Genomic DNA, 16221 nt, shown 5'->3' on the forward strand with positions numbered 1-16221 from the left:
CTGGGTTTTCATACTGTTCATGGACTCCATATCCATATCCATATATAGGAAGTATATTCGCGCTGTATTAAGTATCATTGCAACCATTATACTCGGTTCATCCCTTCCTGGTGATCGTCGTAGAAACTCAAGCACAGTTCGGGGGCTTGTGGCAGACCGGAAATCGGGCATTGATTTCCACCCCACCTCCACGTTCCAATCGTCCGCGGGAACCCGACTAATCATCGAAATTCGCGAGGTGGGCATGAATCATATCCCGCAGGTATGTAACCCCAGACAATAATACAGCAACGAAATTTCTCGATCAGGTATGCGAAAGAGGCCTGTGCGTGTCCCGCCAGTACAAAATTCGATTGTGGAGGATAGCGCGGACCCTGTCTTTTTGCTGGCTTCTGATTTCCGAGGAAGAGTCCGAAGGGACTTACTAGTCATTGGGAGACTGCGAGGAAGGAATTACGGGGGGTGAAAGGGGTGTAGGGTCGTACTGCCCGATTTCCACCTCGCTCGAGCCGCGTTGATAGTTCGACTTTACGAAAAATGTATGTTTCCGACTCCATGTCATTGCTATCTACCACGTGACACTGTTTATCTACCAGAGTCCAGAACGAATACTCTCGTGTACCGCAAACGCCTCCATTGGGATATCAAAATAAATTATACATTGACATTGAGCAGCACTCGCTTTGGAAGAAGAAAGCGCAATGCCCCTGTTAAAATCAAGTAGAGAAATCAAGCTTCAGATACCACCGCGACCCATCCGTTCGATCGAACCCATTATGCCGCTGCGGCCTGGGGTAAAGACCGCAATTCCGGACTTCCCTCCACTGTTGCCTCGAACATGCCGGTTTCCCGGTGCCCCGATTTTTGGGATCTTCTTTTCGCCATTGCCAGACCCTGTACTGGGAGGCCGGATGCCACTCGAGGATCCGCGACCAATGCTTCGTCCAAGGTTTTCCGATACCGGTTCTGACTGCTCATCGCCTTGCAGCTTGGGGGACTGAGATGGTGGCTGATTCGACTGGATCGTCAGCCATTCATCCACGGCGGCGACGAGCTCGCCCTTTTCTGTCCGTTCCATTCTCAATTCCTTACGCAGCCGTTCGCTGTCATCCCTGAGAGCCGCCATCTCTTGCTGCAAACCCTTGACCTGTGCCTCCAGAACGCGTTTCTCCGCTTCATGTTTGTCGCTCTCGTTAACAATAATGCTGGAATCAGGGCGTGGAGCAGCCGATAGAGCTGTATCTCGCTCGGTCCTCAGGAGCCCGTTCTCTTCATTGACAGCTTTCAATTTATCCTCGGCCTCGCGTACTCGTTTCTCCCAGCGCGCCTCGTAACTCTTCTTCAAAGCCGCAACTTTGATCTCATGTTTGCTTTTGTACAGCGTGTGGAGTTCTCGGGCCACCTTCTCGACCGCATCTTGAACTTCATTTGCTGTCTCCTCCGCCGTCTTCATGTGAGGACACCCTTCGGGAGCTCGGTTTTCACCGGAGGCGGAATTGCGGGCTGCACTCAGCTGTGTCTCGAGTTCGACTAGGCGACCTTCCAGCTGTTCTTTGTGCTTCTCTGTCTCTTCCACTCTTTTCGTTAGCTGGTCCCTTTCCCGTTCGCCTTCCCCAATTTGAGCCTTCACAGATCGCAATATATTATTCATCTCCTCACCCCTTCGCTGCCATTCGATCTGTTCAACTTCTAGTGCTTCCTTGCGAGCAGCCTCGTTGCGGACTTCTTCCAACGCCTCCCCAACACGTCGCTCCGCGTCGGCAACAGCTTGCTTAAGGCTGGAGACCTCTGCATCCTTCCCGCTCAGTGTGGCTTTGAGGGAAGAGATCTCTGAGAGGAAGCCGGACTTCAAGGACTCTAGTTCTCGAGGAGTGACGGTTGGAATGGACCGAGGGGTCGGAGCGGCTGGGATATCGAAGTCTAGAAGCGACACCTTTTGGGGTGATCTGATTGACTCCCGAACGGCCCGCAAAGGTGATCGCCGCGACGGCGAGTAACGCTCATTTTGTATGTTGTAACGTTTACGTGGGAAGGTGGGTTGATCGGTCAAATCAAGTAGGTTAGGGGTTTCAGCAAAGTTGTCATCCTCCCTTAGGTCTCTGCGTTTTGGAGTCGGCGAGCAAACTGGGGATCTCGCTGCGGTGAGAGCACTTCTTTTAGGGGATACCCTAGCGGTGATAGGGGTGCTTGGATCAAATCTCTGATTCTCAGCGTCGTCGACCTGGCTCGGGGTATCGGGAAGAGGCCGTGCGACTTTCCAAGGAGAATCTCCCCGTAACTTTGCGAACGAAGTCATGTCTACATTCGGCACTGCAGAAAAGGTGCTGAGACAGGTATCATCCATAAGATCATGAGAATCGTCAACTATCGAGTTGTCTGCGTTTTGTAAACGTTCGTTTTCTTTTTCAGTGGAAATAATGTCGTCATCGTTCCTATGGAGAACATTACTCATTCCCTCATTGTGTGTCTCCTCCATTATGCTATTAGCAATTCGTTGCTCGGCACCTTCAGAAGTCGTCCGCTCGGTGTTAGAGCCGGCGCCCTCGTCAGTGTAGACGTCGATGTCGGGCACATCCATCCGATTTACTCCTTTTCTATATCTCTCATGTAAATCTTCGCCTATGTCCTGGTCTTCCGGTCCGTCTCCAAAGGAACGCTTTCTAGGAGTACTAGAGCGCTCGCTTACGCCGGGGGAGGGCTGCCGCTTGCGAAACATTTGAAAGTCCACTGTACAATCCCGGCCATCCTCCTGGAATGGCGAGCTAGTCGCTTGTTGTAGGGGCTCATATTCTTCATCGTCCAGGTTCTGCGATTCATGTGAAGCGGCGTAACTTAGGTCGTTCTGATTGCCAGCACTTGTGTCATCATCACCACCTAACTTCTTGGGGGTTGAAGGCACATTCTTTAGGTCATCCATTGCCATCAGATGCTTGCCAATTCCGCCTTTCCCTGCAGTAAATCTACCAGGGCTTGGTGAAAACGAGCGCGAATTTTGGTACGACAACGTTAAGGGCGAGAGAGGTGGGGGCATGGTACAAATCAAAGTCCAGCGAGAATGGGGAAATTAAATGGGTTATTATGGTACAGAAGCTCTTCAATCAGTCCTCCTCAAGGTATGTGCAGAAGAATATGGAATAGCCTGGGTATGTTTAGTGGTTGTTCTGAAGTCCATTCAAATGTACTCGGTCCGACGCTGTGAGTGTTATTTTCGCCCGTTGCCAGGATGCAGTAAACAAAGCTAAACCAATCCCGGACTAGTGCTGATCCAATATCAGGCGGTGGGAGTTGGCAGAAACCATATCCTGTCACCGACACTCCTGGCCAACAACACTATTAGTAGGTAGTTAGGTTAGTACTACTTAGTAAATACCTGGATTCCAAATATCATAGTCAAAAACAATCAATATATTCAGCTGCCAGTATGTACCTATAGACATAGAAAATATCTAGTGCATGCATGTACATACATGCATAAATGCAACAAGTATTTACAAACTCCCAAACGCCATACAAAATTGCTCATGCGCTGTCAAACTCCCAGTGGTTTGGAAAAAGCATTATCATTTGTCATTGCAGTATCATTCTTTCATCATCAGTTATCAACTTGCTGTGTGATCAAATGATCCGTCACAGAGTGCCAAGATTGTACCCCAATGTTCAAGTGTCCCCGCCAGACTGGAGGCCTGGGAAAATAGGGACGACGAATTTTTGGTATTCCTCCCTTCAGGTGTCACAGGTGGTGGGACCAGCCTCAGTCACGATAATATGGATGGTTTCTTTCTGTGGCTCGGACCCTTCAGGGATGTAGTGACAACGTCCCACCGGCCGAACTGTCACCGAGGCATGTTTCTTTTGTTGGATAAACCACAACTGTATGGCACCAATGATCGCGACCAACGTGCTTCCCCACCAAGCCAGTGCAGTACAGCCAATTTCGGAACCAGTGCTGTATAAAAATCCGGCAATGGGAGGAGCAATGGTGCGGGAAGCAGCACCAGCGGATGCAGAAAGGCCGTTGATTTTCCCCAAAACGGAATCCGAAGGGCTAGCTTGCTTAATTAGGATGAGCAAGACCGGGTAAGCAATGATCGAGAGGATATTCCGAAGGATTAAGCAGGTATAGATTCCGAAGAACAGAAGCGTTTGGGGAAGGAAAATAAGGAAGGGTATTAAAAAGTATGCCAAAGGATGCAAAACAGTCACAACTACAAAGAGTCTCCACACCCCCAGGTAATGGGCTAGGGTCGGAAAAATAACGCTCTGAATAATGAGCGCAATAATGCCATCTGTGGACATGATCAGGCCAACTGTTGGCGTGGATAGGCCAACACCGCCGGGGAAACCGAGAACCGTGCCCCCCAGATTGGAGGTCTCTTTGGCACTCTTGTCCTGAAGGAAGATAGGTAGAAGATGGTCAAAGGACATTGAGTGGTACGTAAAAATGGCCAACGCAATAACGAGCATGGTGACCCGCCATGTAAAAATGGGCTCGGTCGAAGGGCACGTTCCATACCTCAAACCGTTGGTGTGCACAATCACCTCCTCATCCTGAAGGCTGACTTGGTTGAATGTCCCGTAAGATTCGGCACGCAAATCAGCCCCCGCATTGGCAGTCGCTCCAGCTGTAGGTAAGAGAGGACGTTCTACGGATCTGTGATCGATGGCTTCCTTCCTGTTTCTCCATGGTTGCATGTCTGGGTGGGTTTCTTGGAGAAAGAGCCAGCAGAAAAGGATGCTGCAAAGGAGTAAGATACAACAAACAACATTTGGTAGGAGGTAAGGGTATTTGCCAAATAGACCGTCGTGGGAAAACAGGGAGGGAAACCCTTCAGCGGGCTTTGCAAGCAAACCTCCAATGGCTGCAGCGGAGTACATCATCAACATCTCTCACCATGCCGCACTATCTTAGGGGTGACGGCAGATACATACCTGGTCCAATGATAGTCCCGATTGACCAAACAAATGGCATCACGGCGTAAGCTCGAGCTACATCCACCAGTTGTTAGCTCGGGGTCTAATCCACAACGCAAGTGAGAAGTAAGTTTCATGCTTACGTTCATGCTCCGGCCGTTTGACCAATTCGCCAACCATGGTTTGAATGACACCAATGTTGCCATTCAGAGTACCTCCAAGCGCCCGGCCAAATAGGGCCACCCAGAAGTTGGAAGCGAATCCCACGATGAGAAGAGAGATCGTAGTGCCAAAGCAGCCGGAAAGAAGCACGGGTTTGCGGCCGATACGGTCGGAAAGGGCCCCCCAAATCATACCGGTAAGTGCTTCAGCAAGCGAAAAGGCTGAGATGAGGATGCCCGCGTAGAAGGAAGCAGTGTGGTCGTCAGCTACATGGAAGTCCTTGACCATCACCCAGGAGTATGGGAAGATGGAGGTCAAGGCGATGGGCTCTGCAACACGGCATATTGCTAATGGACACCAACGTTAGCATCACATATGCTAGAGAGACGCCAAGGATGAGCGTACCTAGAAGGAATAACTGAGCGGTGGGAAATTGGTCGTCCGAAGCGGTTGGTCTTCCCTGCTGTGTCAATACCATTTTCTTCAGAATCGTCCAAGATTCTTACGGCAAGTCCTCCACAAAACAACAAATCCCAAGCGAGCTTTTCTTGTATCTAGTTTTCGTCTTTCTTTCTTCTTTTCTGTCACTGTCTCTCTCTTTCCTCTTTTTTTGATCTTCCCTGGATTCCTTGACTATTTTCCTCCCAAAGCCAATGCCCAAACGTTATATACTGCCAGGCCCACTGTTGTGATTGTTTTATGGTTGTTATCTTCTATTTAAATCGTGTTCGATATAGGTCCCAAGATTGTATCAGAAACGCAAGACCGAAAAAGAGATTCCAAAAGGCCCTTTGAGTGGTGGGATCAAAGATTGCGTGGCAGGGAAGGTGGAAGTACGTGCGAACAGAAGGGAAGAGAAGAGTGTTAAGGCGACGCAAAGATAAAAGCGAGACAAGACCCCAGTAGATAAGGCAGCTGACCAAAATTTTTTCCTTGTTACCAGGGTTCGCCCGGCTAAGGTGGCAAGAATCCATGGAAATCCCCCGGCAGGAAGAAACTAGGCCGGTTCTTTCAACTCCGAGTCAATCTCACACTACCCATTTTTGGTTCCTATGCCCAGGTCGCCGCATCGGCCTTCCGTGTTTATGAGATAGGGATACCCATGAGCATAATTCCCGACACGAAGACTAGTAAGTATGCACATATACCTATTCCCCCCCCCCCTCCCCCGGCGATAGGACATCCAGTAAGACAACGAGCCATGGTTGCAAGCGACAAGGGGAGAGATTTGGTCACTATTACCGACTTGCTAGAGAAACTCCTTAGTACAGGAAGTAGCAGCTAGTCCACTTCCCAATGGAAATGTAACCTCGCCTAATGGTAGGAAGCCTACTCCGTACCTGGTAGGTAGGTTGGATGGAATTCAGGATCCTTTCCGTTATTTACGTACAGTACAGTACAGTACAGTACATCCACAACCTAGGTAAGTTCCACCAACATGTAAAATAGCGGTGTGCCACAAGGCACGATGTCCCGAGGGAGGTTTTTTGAGAGCGCTTCCTAATGTTCCTCTTCGGCTCGGGGGCACCTGGAAAAGCTCAGATATTGCGTGCTTTCGGGACTAGTGTAGAAAGGGCATGGCGTGCAGCACGATCCTAGTGGGCCTGCAGTGACATTGCTGATCCACCAATAATGGCAACAAGAAGCTCTCACCTACTGTGGAGGTAGATGAACGTCCATGAGCTAAACTGGACACTCTGAACGATGAACCCTTGTCCATTCACCAAACTCGGAGTCATCACTAAGTCAACGACACCACTTTGGTCCCCCATGGTAAGCTTTCTATGACAAGAGTCCATAAGCAAGCCGATGAACCTGAACCAAGCTGCTATCTCACAAGCTATCTTAGAATTCAGTTCTGGTCAGTGGCAATGCAAGCAGGGTTTTGGAAGGTATCAAGACAGGTTTAATCTTCGCAATGGGTGGGAGAAACTATATACGAAAATTGGCTTCCAGTAAGGATGTGTTAGAACAAGCAGCACTAATTACCGACGCTTTCAGTAACGGGTATATAGGATCGTCTCTCCCTTGCCGCCTATATATAAGTTAGCTTTTTAGCCGTCTGAGAATATGTCCATACAGGGAGGGGGGGAAGAAGAAGAAGAAGAAGAGAGAGAGGAGAAAATGGGGGTACGTGCCTCGAGATACTTCTCCACCCATGGCTTAAACACTGCCCAAGCCAGAAGACCACTTGTAGCTATGATGAAAATAAACACTATTGTTTTATCTTTTCTCGAGTCTCTCTCTGCATAGTCAAGTTGTAGTTAGCCATCTGTGCCAGCTGTGTACCAATATGCAGGGATCAGCTGTATGGCGATAGGGCCACAGTGATAATCATACGGAAGCAAGTGGTAAAGACGTCATCTTCGCTTGCGCCTTTACAGGTGGGCAAATTGTAACCCAGACAGAATTTCCGGTTGCAATCATTGCAGCTTAGAGGGCGATAGCTGTTGGCTCTCTTCTCTAAGGCATCGCTGATATCATCGTGTGCGTTTCTGGAATTGAGGGGATGCAAGGAGCTATATATTGAAGTATACTCCGGTTTTACAGGATCGAGAGGGATAATGGTACTATTGGAGAAACATGTGCATTTGCAGAATGATGCAGGAGCTAGTTCAACAAGATCTGTCAGTTATGGTTTGCATTCGAAGCCTACATCGCTGTCAGGTTCCGCAAGCACTTACAGGAAGCTAATGCAAGCGAAGCGTAAGCAGAAATCGCTAGCAAAGAAAGCATGACATGGATAAAATTGCCTTTAAACATGGTTGGAGACGATAGGAATGGCCGGAGTCGTCCCACTCGCACCGGCAATGGACCTTGCTGGGTTTGTTATGACTTGGTTATCTTATCCAGGTTCTTGGCGTCATGTGATATACTCATTTCTTAAATCGAATTAATTTTGGCTTAATTTCAGTTTTCAGTTTCTATTTTTGTTCATCTATATATAATAACTTCAACTATATGCAAAACTAGATCGGATTCCGGATAGATGTTTCTCGCAGATATTTTGATAAATGGACCGACTGTTGGCACATCCAAGTAGATGGCTGGTAGGATGCAGAGGTAGATCACTGTAAAATGGCAATATAAATCTAGAATTTCCCTCTCATTCCTTTCTTCCTGTTCTCGCGCTGTCTCTGCTCCTTGGCAGCTTCACGCCTTCTTTTTTTCCAAGCTCGGTTGTTGTCCCCACGAGTTTCCCAGAACCACTTTGAAAACTCAGACTCGTTCCTTTGCCCCGCTCCAGTCTTTGGAACAGGAGTGTTCGTATACAGCTCATCATCCACATCCATATACTCGCCTTGCACCATGTCCCGGTTCACAGTCCGGCTAAACAGAGCCGTATCCGGCGTTGGAGCAGCGCTCCTCAATCCACGGTTCTGGAGGTCTTTCTTTGTAAATGGTGTTTGTGGTGCTGTAAATTCCGTCTCTTCTTCAGAGTCAATATCCCCCTGACCAAAGAAGCTGAATTGCGCATGGGACTGTGAGTCGGGCTTATGGTCGGTTGATTCCGGCGCAGGCCTTTTGAAAAGCGCTTCTAGCGGATGAACTTCTTGGGAATGAGATGTCTCATTCGCCTCGGTAGAAGACTCTTTGTTATTACCTTTCGATTTGGAATCAAAGTTATCATGCCCATGGACTTTATCGGCCACCTTGAAATTTGCTGGTGCCTTGGGTACTTCATTATGAGAAGACGCTTCCGAATTTGATGAACTGGAGGATACACTCTCGTTGCTATCTGAATCCGACGAACTGTCGTCGGACGATGCAGAGCCGCTAGACGATGTCCAATCCTCGGATTCATTAGCTGTCTCATTCTCCTGGGAATTAGATGTATCACCGGGTTTTTGAACGTCCGATGTCCCACTTGCGAGTGAACGTCGCCTTTCTTCGGCCCCTGATTTTGCCCCTGGTCTGTATTGGGCTTTCCTAATGCGATCGCTGACTTGTTCTTTGACATTTCCCGACTCATCTATCCATCCTCTATCATCTTCAAATATAGACGTGGGAGCTGCCTCATCGCCGGTTGACCGAAGGAAACTTGGGTGAGTTGCAGTCTTGGCAAACTCATGAACTACCAATTCCTGGGTGGACTTCTTTTTCTTTTTAGACCGTTTTTCTTGCTTCTCATCGGTAGAACGGTTCGGAGGGATGTTTGTTCGGAACAGGCATTCCGGCTTTTCGGTATATTTAGACTTTGACTGAGATTTTGTGCTTTTCTCGGTTTTTCCTTTCTTTTTCTCTTCTTTGCGTCTCTCATTCTTATGAATTGTTGGCTCCGTCCAGCCTCTCTTGACATGGCGTTCCAATGGGAGTTCGTATCCGTCTAAGACACCATTTTCAGATTTTTTCTTCTTCTTCTCCCCGTTGACTGAAGACTTGCGGGTAGATGCAGGAATGTCGGACACTTCCTCATCTCTGTATCTTTTCTGTGGACGAGCTGCCTCCACGCTGAATTTGCGTCCCTTCAAAATCGAGCCATTGAGCTTCTTTTTGATTTTATCGGCCTCCATTGTCGGTAACGTCACGTAGCCGTAATTATTCTCTGGGTACGTTGGGATGCAGTGAAAGGATATTTCTGTAGCTAAGGGGCGAACCGATGCAGGTAGCACGGAGGGGAGAAACTCAGGTGTGAAGGGCGTGATATGAAGGCGTTTGGTAGTTGAAGTAGCTGTCATTTGCGACATTGAGAGAGGGTAAAAGAGCGGAATGACACAATTTTGTATTAATCCAAGGCTAGGGTCATGCACACAGAGAGGAGGGAATTATGTGGGTGTTTCGCTGTGTTCCAGCTCTAAAACCCAAAGGGGAATATGAACTTGGGTCAATGAATCAATACGTTTTGGATGCACCGTCATATTATGATGGATAATTTTCCATCACCACTTAACCTAAGATGGACATGTGGCGCGGCTGAGAGGCATCAGCCACATTTACTTCCATAAGATAGTTGCTGCGAGGCAGGTTTGTCGATAGCTTATTGTTTGTTACCATCGGTGGTACAATAATCGATGATAACTGACAAAATCTCACCGCCTTAGGAAAACTTTGATTGAATGACCTAGAACACAACCAATTCTCCATATTTTTTGTATAAAATTTGAACTGGAGCTTATCCTTATTATTAGATACCTACTATAGTAGTTTTTATTTGATTTGTCCTAAAAATAAGGATAGAATTCTAAGATAACATTCTCTCTTACTATGGGAGTGCTTCCCAGCTACCGACCCTTATCAATTTATTATACCAAAATTTCAATCCCTTAGAACTCAGCCGAATTCCAATATTTTTCAAACAAGTTGAAACTACTTTTAGATATTATAGTCACTTACTAACTACTAAAATTTTACTATATTTTAATCTAATTTGGAAGTATAAAGATTCAAAAACTAAAATTACGGTTTCAGGTTGTAATGCCAAGAATTATTATCGATTATCATATCATCTTGGGTAACAAACGATAAGCTGTCGATGACAAGCCTCCTCTGAGGTAGGTAAGTATTCCGTAGATACATAACCGGTATTGTAACAGATAGTACCTACTATTACCGCACTACCTTCCTCAATAGCATATCTGATAGAGAGGAAATTAGGATATAGAACAGTTGAAAGAGGCAAGGGAGGGGACATTTTCTGGTCGGCAGGTACTCAGTAGAGAGATTCATTTGGATATCAATAATTGAAAATAGGTATAAAGCCTCAGGTCTGGATGTTCTGGGGAGTTCCTTGCCAGTCTAGACCTTTACCCATACTTACAAGGTCAAACATACATACAGTACATACCTCGTACATACCTTGTACATACCACCCGTAGTATTGAACCCAAAGTCAGTCATCGACCTCATCTCACCAACGATCTTGCGTTGCTCTTCTGTCATACCTCTCTCTCTCTTTCCTACCTCTTTCTTCCTTTTCTCTCACCTTTTATTCATCTTCCCTGCATCATCCTTGCCGCTGCGGCAGTGGTAACTCCTGTTATTTAATCACATCGGAGGTTTCTTTTCCTCTTTTTCACGACGACCTACACTTCGCTATCTATCCCTATATCCGGCCCATTCCTTTCGATCCGCGGTTAACTGCAAGCCCGCATTCCCTGATCTCATCACCGCTTCCATCAAACAACCAACTTTACTTCTGTATCGCTCACATGGCCACATCGATATCGTTTTTCGCCCCCACTCTAGTAACTGAGGGTCCTTTTTAGCTTACTCTCCACACCGACCCTGGTTGTTGCTTGGCTTACCTTCATTCTTCCTTGTGACATTCTCCGCCGAATCAACTCCCAATTGTTCTGGTGCCTTGTTCCTGCTAGTATTCCTTTGGGTACCTCTCCGTTATCACCCTTTCTATCTGGAATCCAAAAAACAGCCTCATTCCCGCCCCCGGATTTTCAATTGGGATTGATTTGATTGATTTTCTTTTTTGTTTTTTCCCTCGTTATTGGCACCGTCTTTAAATTCTTTACATTGTTTTTCCTTTTGTTCTCTTTCTTTTCCTTCCTCCTCTTGTGAACCTAACCTGGGCTTGGTAGAGATGGGTAATTCACAGACGAAAGAGAGCCGACCGTCTGCGAATCGCCGAAGCCATCAATGGGGCTCTTCAGGGGGCCACGGAAGGTCGCCGTACGGTGAACGGCATCATGGTGAAGGTTCAAGATCAACACGGGGTAGTAGGCCTGATCTCTCCATCCTCGGAATCGGCGGAAGCTCGGATCGGGATGTAACAACTCTTGAGCATCGGCGGGAGACAAGACAAGAACGAGAGGCTCGTCGACTGGAAAAAGAACGAGCGGCTCGCGTTAAGGAACGGGAACGTAGTATGAAGGAGGAGCACGTGGATGGGGGTTATTTGGTGACGCAAGGTGTCTATACGGGCACGGAGGACTTTAATAAAGCCGTTGTCCGGCAACTTATGGTAACTTAGGATTGTTTTGACCCACGAGCGTATGTGAATGATGCTGATTTTTTTTTTGTCTTGTCACAGGTCGAACGAAGGATTGCACCTTTTTGGCGAGGGATTAATGACTTCTCAAATTCCTGGACTGAGCATCAGCTCATGGCGGCGGCGCGCGGCCTTCCCATACCTCCCCCTGATGAAATCCCTCCGCAGTTGGAATACAAAGACCCTAATAAGCCTACAAGTGATGCGAAAGACTCGACAGAAATGCATGGAATCCAGCATTTAACTGTTCCGATTACATCGAGGTCACAGTCCTATGGCTCCGATGGGTCACATTCGTCTAACCCAACCCATTCCTTACCCTCCACGTCTCCAATCACCTGCACCACAAGCACACCATTATTCCGAACCCGCGCAAAGACACTTGCCTCACTCAGTACCTCGAAACACGGGGCTCAGACTGATCTAGCTCCCCGAGAGATGCAGCTTCCTCAGGACCCATTTGTCAACGGTCTGCTCATAGAGGCGTATCTCTATAAAGATGCAAGCGAATGCCCTATCTGCTTCTTATACTACCCTCCTTACTTGAACCGTACGAGGTGCTGCGATCAGCCCATCTGTTCTGAATGTTTTGTTCAAATTAAGCGCCCCGACCCTCATCCTCCAGAGCACGGGGAGACTGACCAAAGTGCCCCAGCCGGGCATTCCGAGAACGACCGTTCCGATAATCCAGATTGCCAGCTCGTCTCAGAACCTGCAGCATGCCCTTTTTGTGTGCAACCGGAATTTGGCGTGACTTATGCACCCCCGCCCTTCCGCCGAGGACTAACATATGCTCCTGACCCAAGCGCACGGCCTGACTTCACCTCTCCGTTATCTTCCACCTCTTCACTCTCTTCTGGAAATCCTACTACCGCCGTGGGTCGTCGGCGCGCTACTTCGTTGTCTGCCAATGACCCTGCTGTTATCACAACTGACAGGGTCCGCCCTGATTGGGCTCAGAAGTTGACAAATGCGAGAGCTCATGCTGCACGAAGATCCGCGGCTGCAACTGCTCTCCACACTGCTGCGTATCTGATGAATTCCAACCCGGCAGGAAACGAGTCGCGGAATTTCGGCCTCGGACGACGGGGTGTCATGCGGAGAGCACCGGAAGGGCAAAGTACTACGAGCCGCACGGGGTCTCCCGCATTACAGGCGTTTGCTTTTCTTACAGATCGACGCGGTGCTGGAAACGAAACGGATTCTACGGAGGATAATGCGGGCGCCTTAGCACCGCCACGAAACAGCTCCCGACGGAACCGCATTGATGATTTGGAAGAAATGATGATGATGGAAGCGATTCGATTGAGCCTGGCCAGTGAAGATGAGCGCCGCAAGAAGGAGGAGAAGGAAATACGGAAAGAGGCCAAGAGACGCGAAAAGGAGGCCAAGAAAGCGGAGAAGGCCGCCCGAAAGACCGGACTGTACAGCAACAATGCAAGCAGTTCCGCTCTGGATGTGCCTACGGGACTAGGAAGGGTTATTAGCAGCTCCTCCTCTGTCGCCGCCGAAGAAGCGGCGGCCACTGGCAAGGGTAAAGAGGTGGACCGCCATTGCCCTGGTGAGCCGGTTGGCGGCGTTGCTGCCTCAGATATCTCAACTCCGGTACAAGCTCCTCCCGCAAATAGGGAAAGTCAACCTCCGTTGTTGCCGCTTCTCCCGGCCATCTCATCTTTGACCAGGGAGATTCCCAGGCCGTCCCACCTACGTAACGTGTCCAGTGCGTCCTCGTTCTCTTCCCTCGTTGAGTCGATATCGGAAGATCATCCCGGGGCCAGCGATGCGAGCAGTCCATCCCCCGAGCCGCTCTTCAATTTCCGAAGCTTGGCAGCGGTTATTGGGGATGAGGAGAAGAGGGAAGAATCCATCGAGCATGTGGAAAATGCGTCGCCCAAGCCACCAGCAGAATGTTCGGGCTCGCGCTCTCCTGCTACGGCAACATCCAAATCCGACGAGCCTTTTGTGTCTGGATCCGCAGCGGGCGTGGGGTCGGAGACTACACCGGACAAGAATCGGGAGAATCTGATGGCTAAAGAGCTGGATATGCAATCGGTCGAGATTATGGATGCTAATGAGAACGCGAGCGCCACGTCCTGAAGCAAGTTAACTGCCCACCCATTTTTTCCTGGTTTGCCATCTGCTGGATGTGAGGATGGAGGGTAGCATGTGAATATGTCGGGGCAGAAGGCTTTTTTTTACTTGGTCGGGAACGTGACGATGATGGGCTCTTTTTGACATTCCTTGTCTTTTGTGTTGATGCTATTTTATTTTTTTTTAATTCTTCGCATGGCGGGACGGGGTCATTCTCTATTTTATTTTATATACATACAGTGCTATAGATTTATATTTTTTTTTTTTTTTTTTTTTTCCCAGTCACTAGTTGCGATGATTTTCTCCTCGAGGAGCCAGCAGATTGTACCGATCCTGAGTACTTAAATCTCTACGAAGTATGGGATAGATATATTGGAGGTCCAGATTGGGGTTGATTCTGAAACGCTGAGTGGTTAGATGTGGGCAATGGTCGTTGGTACCATTTCCATGATGGCATGTAGGTTCTTGTTCAAGCATTCCCGAACAATCCGATTGATGGTTTCGGAGATCTAGTTTCAGCCGATCTGCTTGACTGGGAACGACGGGGTCAACCGGATCCAGGGGATCAGATGGGATCAGATGGGAATGCTTAAGCCCGATGCAGAAATGGTCCTGGAAGAGGAGTGATGAGGATCTGCATGCATGCATCGTGGCATGGACGAAGTTGATCGGTGGTCTGATGGGAGTGGGCCTGGACGGTGTTAATTTCCTTTGCAGCCATTTATTTGGTTATTTGATCCAAAGAAAGAAGAAGGTAAAAAGGAAGAAAAGTGAGATCATGGGGCAGAGAAACCCCTCTTTAATTTCCAATCCGTCCATGGTTCTGTTCTCTGTTCCTGAAGCCGGACTGCTTGTTCTTGTTTTCCAGTCTTCCCCCGTGGATCTCGTTTCTTTTTATTTCAGTTCATTTCATTTCAAGCTCCTTTTGTTTCCTTTCCTTTCCTTTCTTTTTTGTTTTTCTCTTCGCCTCTTCGGCTCCCTCCATCGATCACCTACCACTCATTCCGGATCCGGCCGGCTTTTACTGAACGGGGTGAAATAATCCCCAGTGAAGACAAGATAAAGAAGAAAAGTAGAAAGAAGAGAGAATCCCGGAGAAGAAAAGGACACACTCATGGCCGTGTTCGATAAGGACAATCGCCCCCGCGGCCTGCGCATGCCGTCGCTCTCCATCAAAGGAGGACGGAAGAAGACCGAATCTCCGCCGCCCGAGGAGTCTCATTCCTATCGTCGTCCCATCCCAGCATCGACGACGACTACGCGAGAGAAGGAGTTGCCGCGGCCACCCTCGCAGCCGTCCAAGCCATACGACGACCGGCCGCTACCCCGATTCCCTCGAGTCCCCGTGCCCCGGCCGGAAGAACCCGCAGCTCCCGTTGTTCTTCAGGAAAGCCCGCCCCAACGACCTGTCTTTGAAGGAGTACCGAAGCAGAGGCAGATCCCTGATCGCGGGCTTGACCCCCAACGTGATATCGCTGTCGCCGTCGCCGTCGCCCCGGGCCCGACCCCCATACAACCGCCGGACGACGAGCCGGAGGTTCCGTTGGAGGACTTCATCCCTGAGCCAGAGCCGGAGCTAGACGGCGATGAGCCCGATGCGGCGCCCATCGAACAGGCGTCCAGCGAGGAGAACGGAGGCCCCTGGACGCCGCCGGATTTCGAGCCCGTGGCGGCACCGTTGAACAAACTTCATTTCGCGTGCTACCAGGACCATCGGTCGATGCCGCCGGCCAACAATGTCTGGTATCCGCTGCCATGCATGACGTGTCAGAAATTCGACCGGGAGGTGCGGTTTCGATGCGTGTTCTGCTGTCTGCGCGTCTGCAGCGGGTGTTTCCACGCACTGCAGAAATGTCCTCATCGTTCGCTGCAAAGATTCATGGAGATGATTTCCCAGTCATAATGTCATTTTATTTTATTTTGTATTTCTTTTATGTCTGATGTCGTACTGGATCATGGTTCGGGTGTGGGACGGACCCTGTATTTGCATTGCCCACATGATCACTATCTTCGGGGTTTAATTCTTTCTTTCTTTCCTTCTTTTTCTGCTTGCTTTACTTCTACACGGTTCGTAATCTCTCTTCTTATTTCTTCACATAGCCTCTGAGATGAAT

The 16221-nt window shown here is 48.8% G+C and overlaps 5 protein-coding genes across 5 annotated transcripts; 2 read left to right on the plus strand and 3 right to left on the minus strand.

Moving 5' to 3' along the window:
• Nucleotides 1-736: 736 nt before the first annotated feature.
• ATNIH1004_011146 (uncharacterized protein) lies at nt 737-3031 on the minus strand (the record flags this gene model as incomplete). The annotated part of the gene is made up of 1 exon (XM_033575712.1): nt 737-3031. One exon carries the CDS (start codon nt 3029-3031, stop codon nt 737-739), a length of 2295 nt encoding a protein of 764 aa, XP_033421567.1.
• A 692-nt stretch (nt 3032-3723) lies between these two features.
• ATNIH1004_011147 (MFS transporter) lies at nt 3724-5551 on the minus strand (the record flags this gene model as incomplete). Its single annotated transcript, XM_033575713.1, has 4 exons — nt 3724-4859; nt 4930-4986; nt 5055-5420; nt 5479-5551. The coding sequence occupies 4 exons, from the start codon at nt 5549-5551 to the stop codon at nt 3724-3726; spliced, it is 1632 nt and encodes a 543-aa protein (XP_033421568.1).
• Nucleotides 5552-8165: 2614 nt separating this feature from the next.
• On the minus strand, nt 8166-9761 carry ATNIH1004_011148 (uncharacterized protein; the record flags this gene model as incomplete). The annotated part of the gene is made up of 1 exon (XM_033575714.1): nt 8166-9761. One exon carries the CDS (start codon nt 9759-9761, stop codon nt 8166-8168), a length of 1596 nt encoding a protein of 531 aa, XP_033421569.1.
• A 1847-nt stretch (nt 9762-11608) lies between these two features.
• sip5 (Sip5p) lies at nt 11609-14113 on the plus strand (the record flags this gene model as incomplete). Its single annotated transcript, XM_033575715.1, has 2 exons — nt 11609-11989; nt 12059-14113. 2 exons carry the CDS (start codon nt 11609-11611, stop codon nt 14111-14113), a joined length of 2436 nt encoding a protein of 811 aa, XP_033421570.1.
• A 1108-nt stretch (nt 14114-15221) lies between these two features.
• Nucleotides 15222-16010, plus strand: ATNIH1004_011150 (uncharacterized protein; the record flags this gene model as incomplete). Its single annotated transcript, XM_033575716.1, has 1 exon — nt 15222-16010. One exon carries the CDS (start codon nt 15222-15224, stop codon nt 16008-16010), a length of 789 nt encoding a protein of 262 aa, XP_033421571.1.
• Nucleotides 16011-16221: the final 211 nt, after the last annotated feature.

Source organism: Aspergillus tanneri (assembly GCF_003426965.1).
Source record: "Aspergillus tanneri strain NIH1004 chromosome Unknown AapTan_8_pilon_pilon_pilon, whole genome shotgun sequence".
Classification (NCBI taxonomy): Eukaryota; Fungi; Ascomycota; class Eurotiomycetes; order Eurotiales; family Aspergillaceae; genus Aspergillus; species Aspergillus tanneri.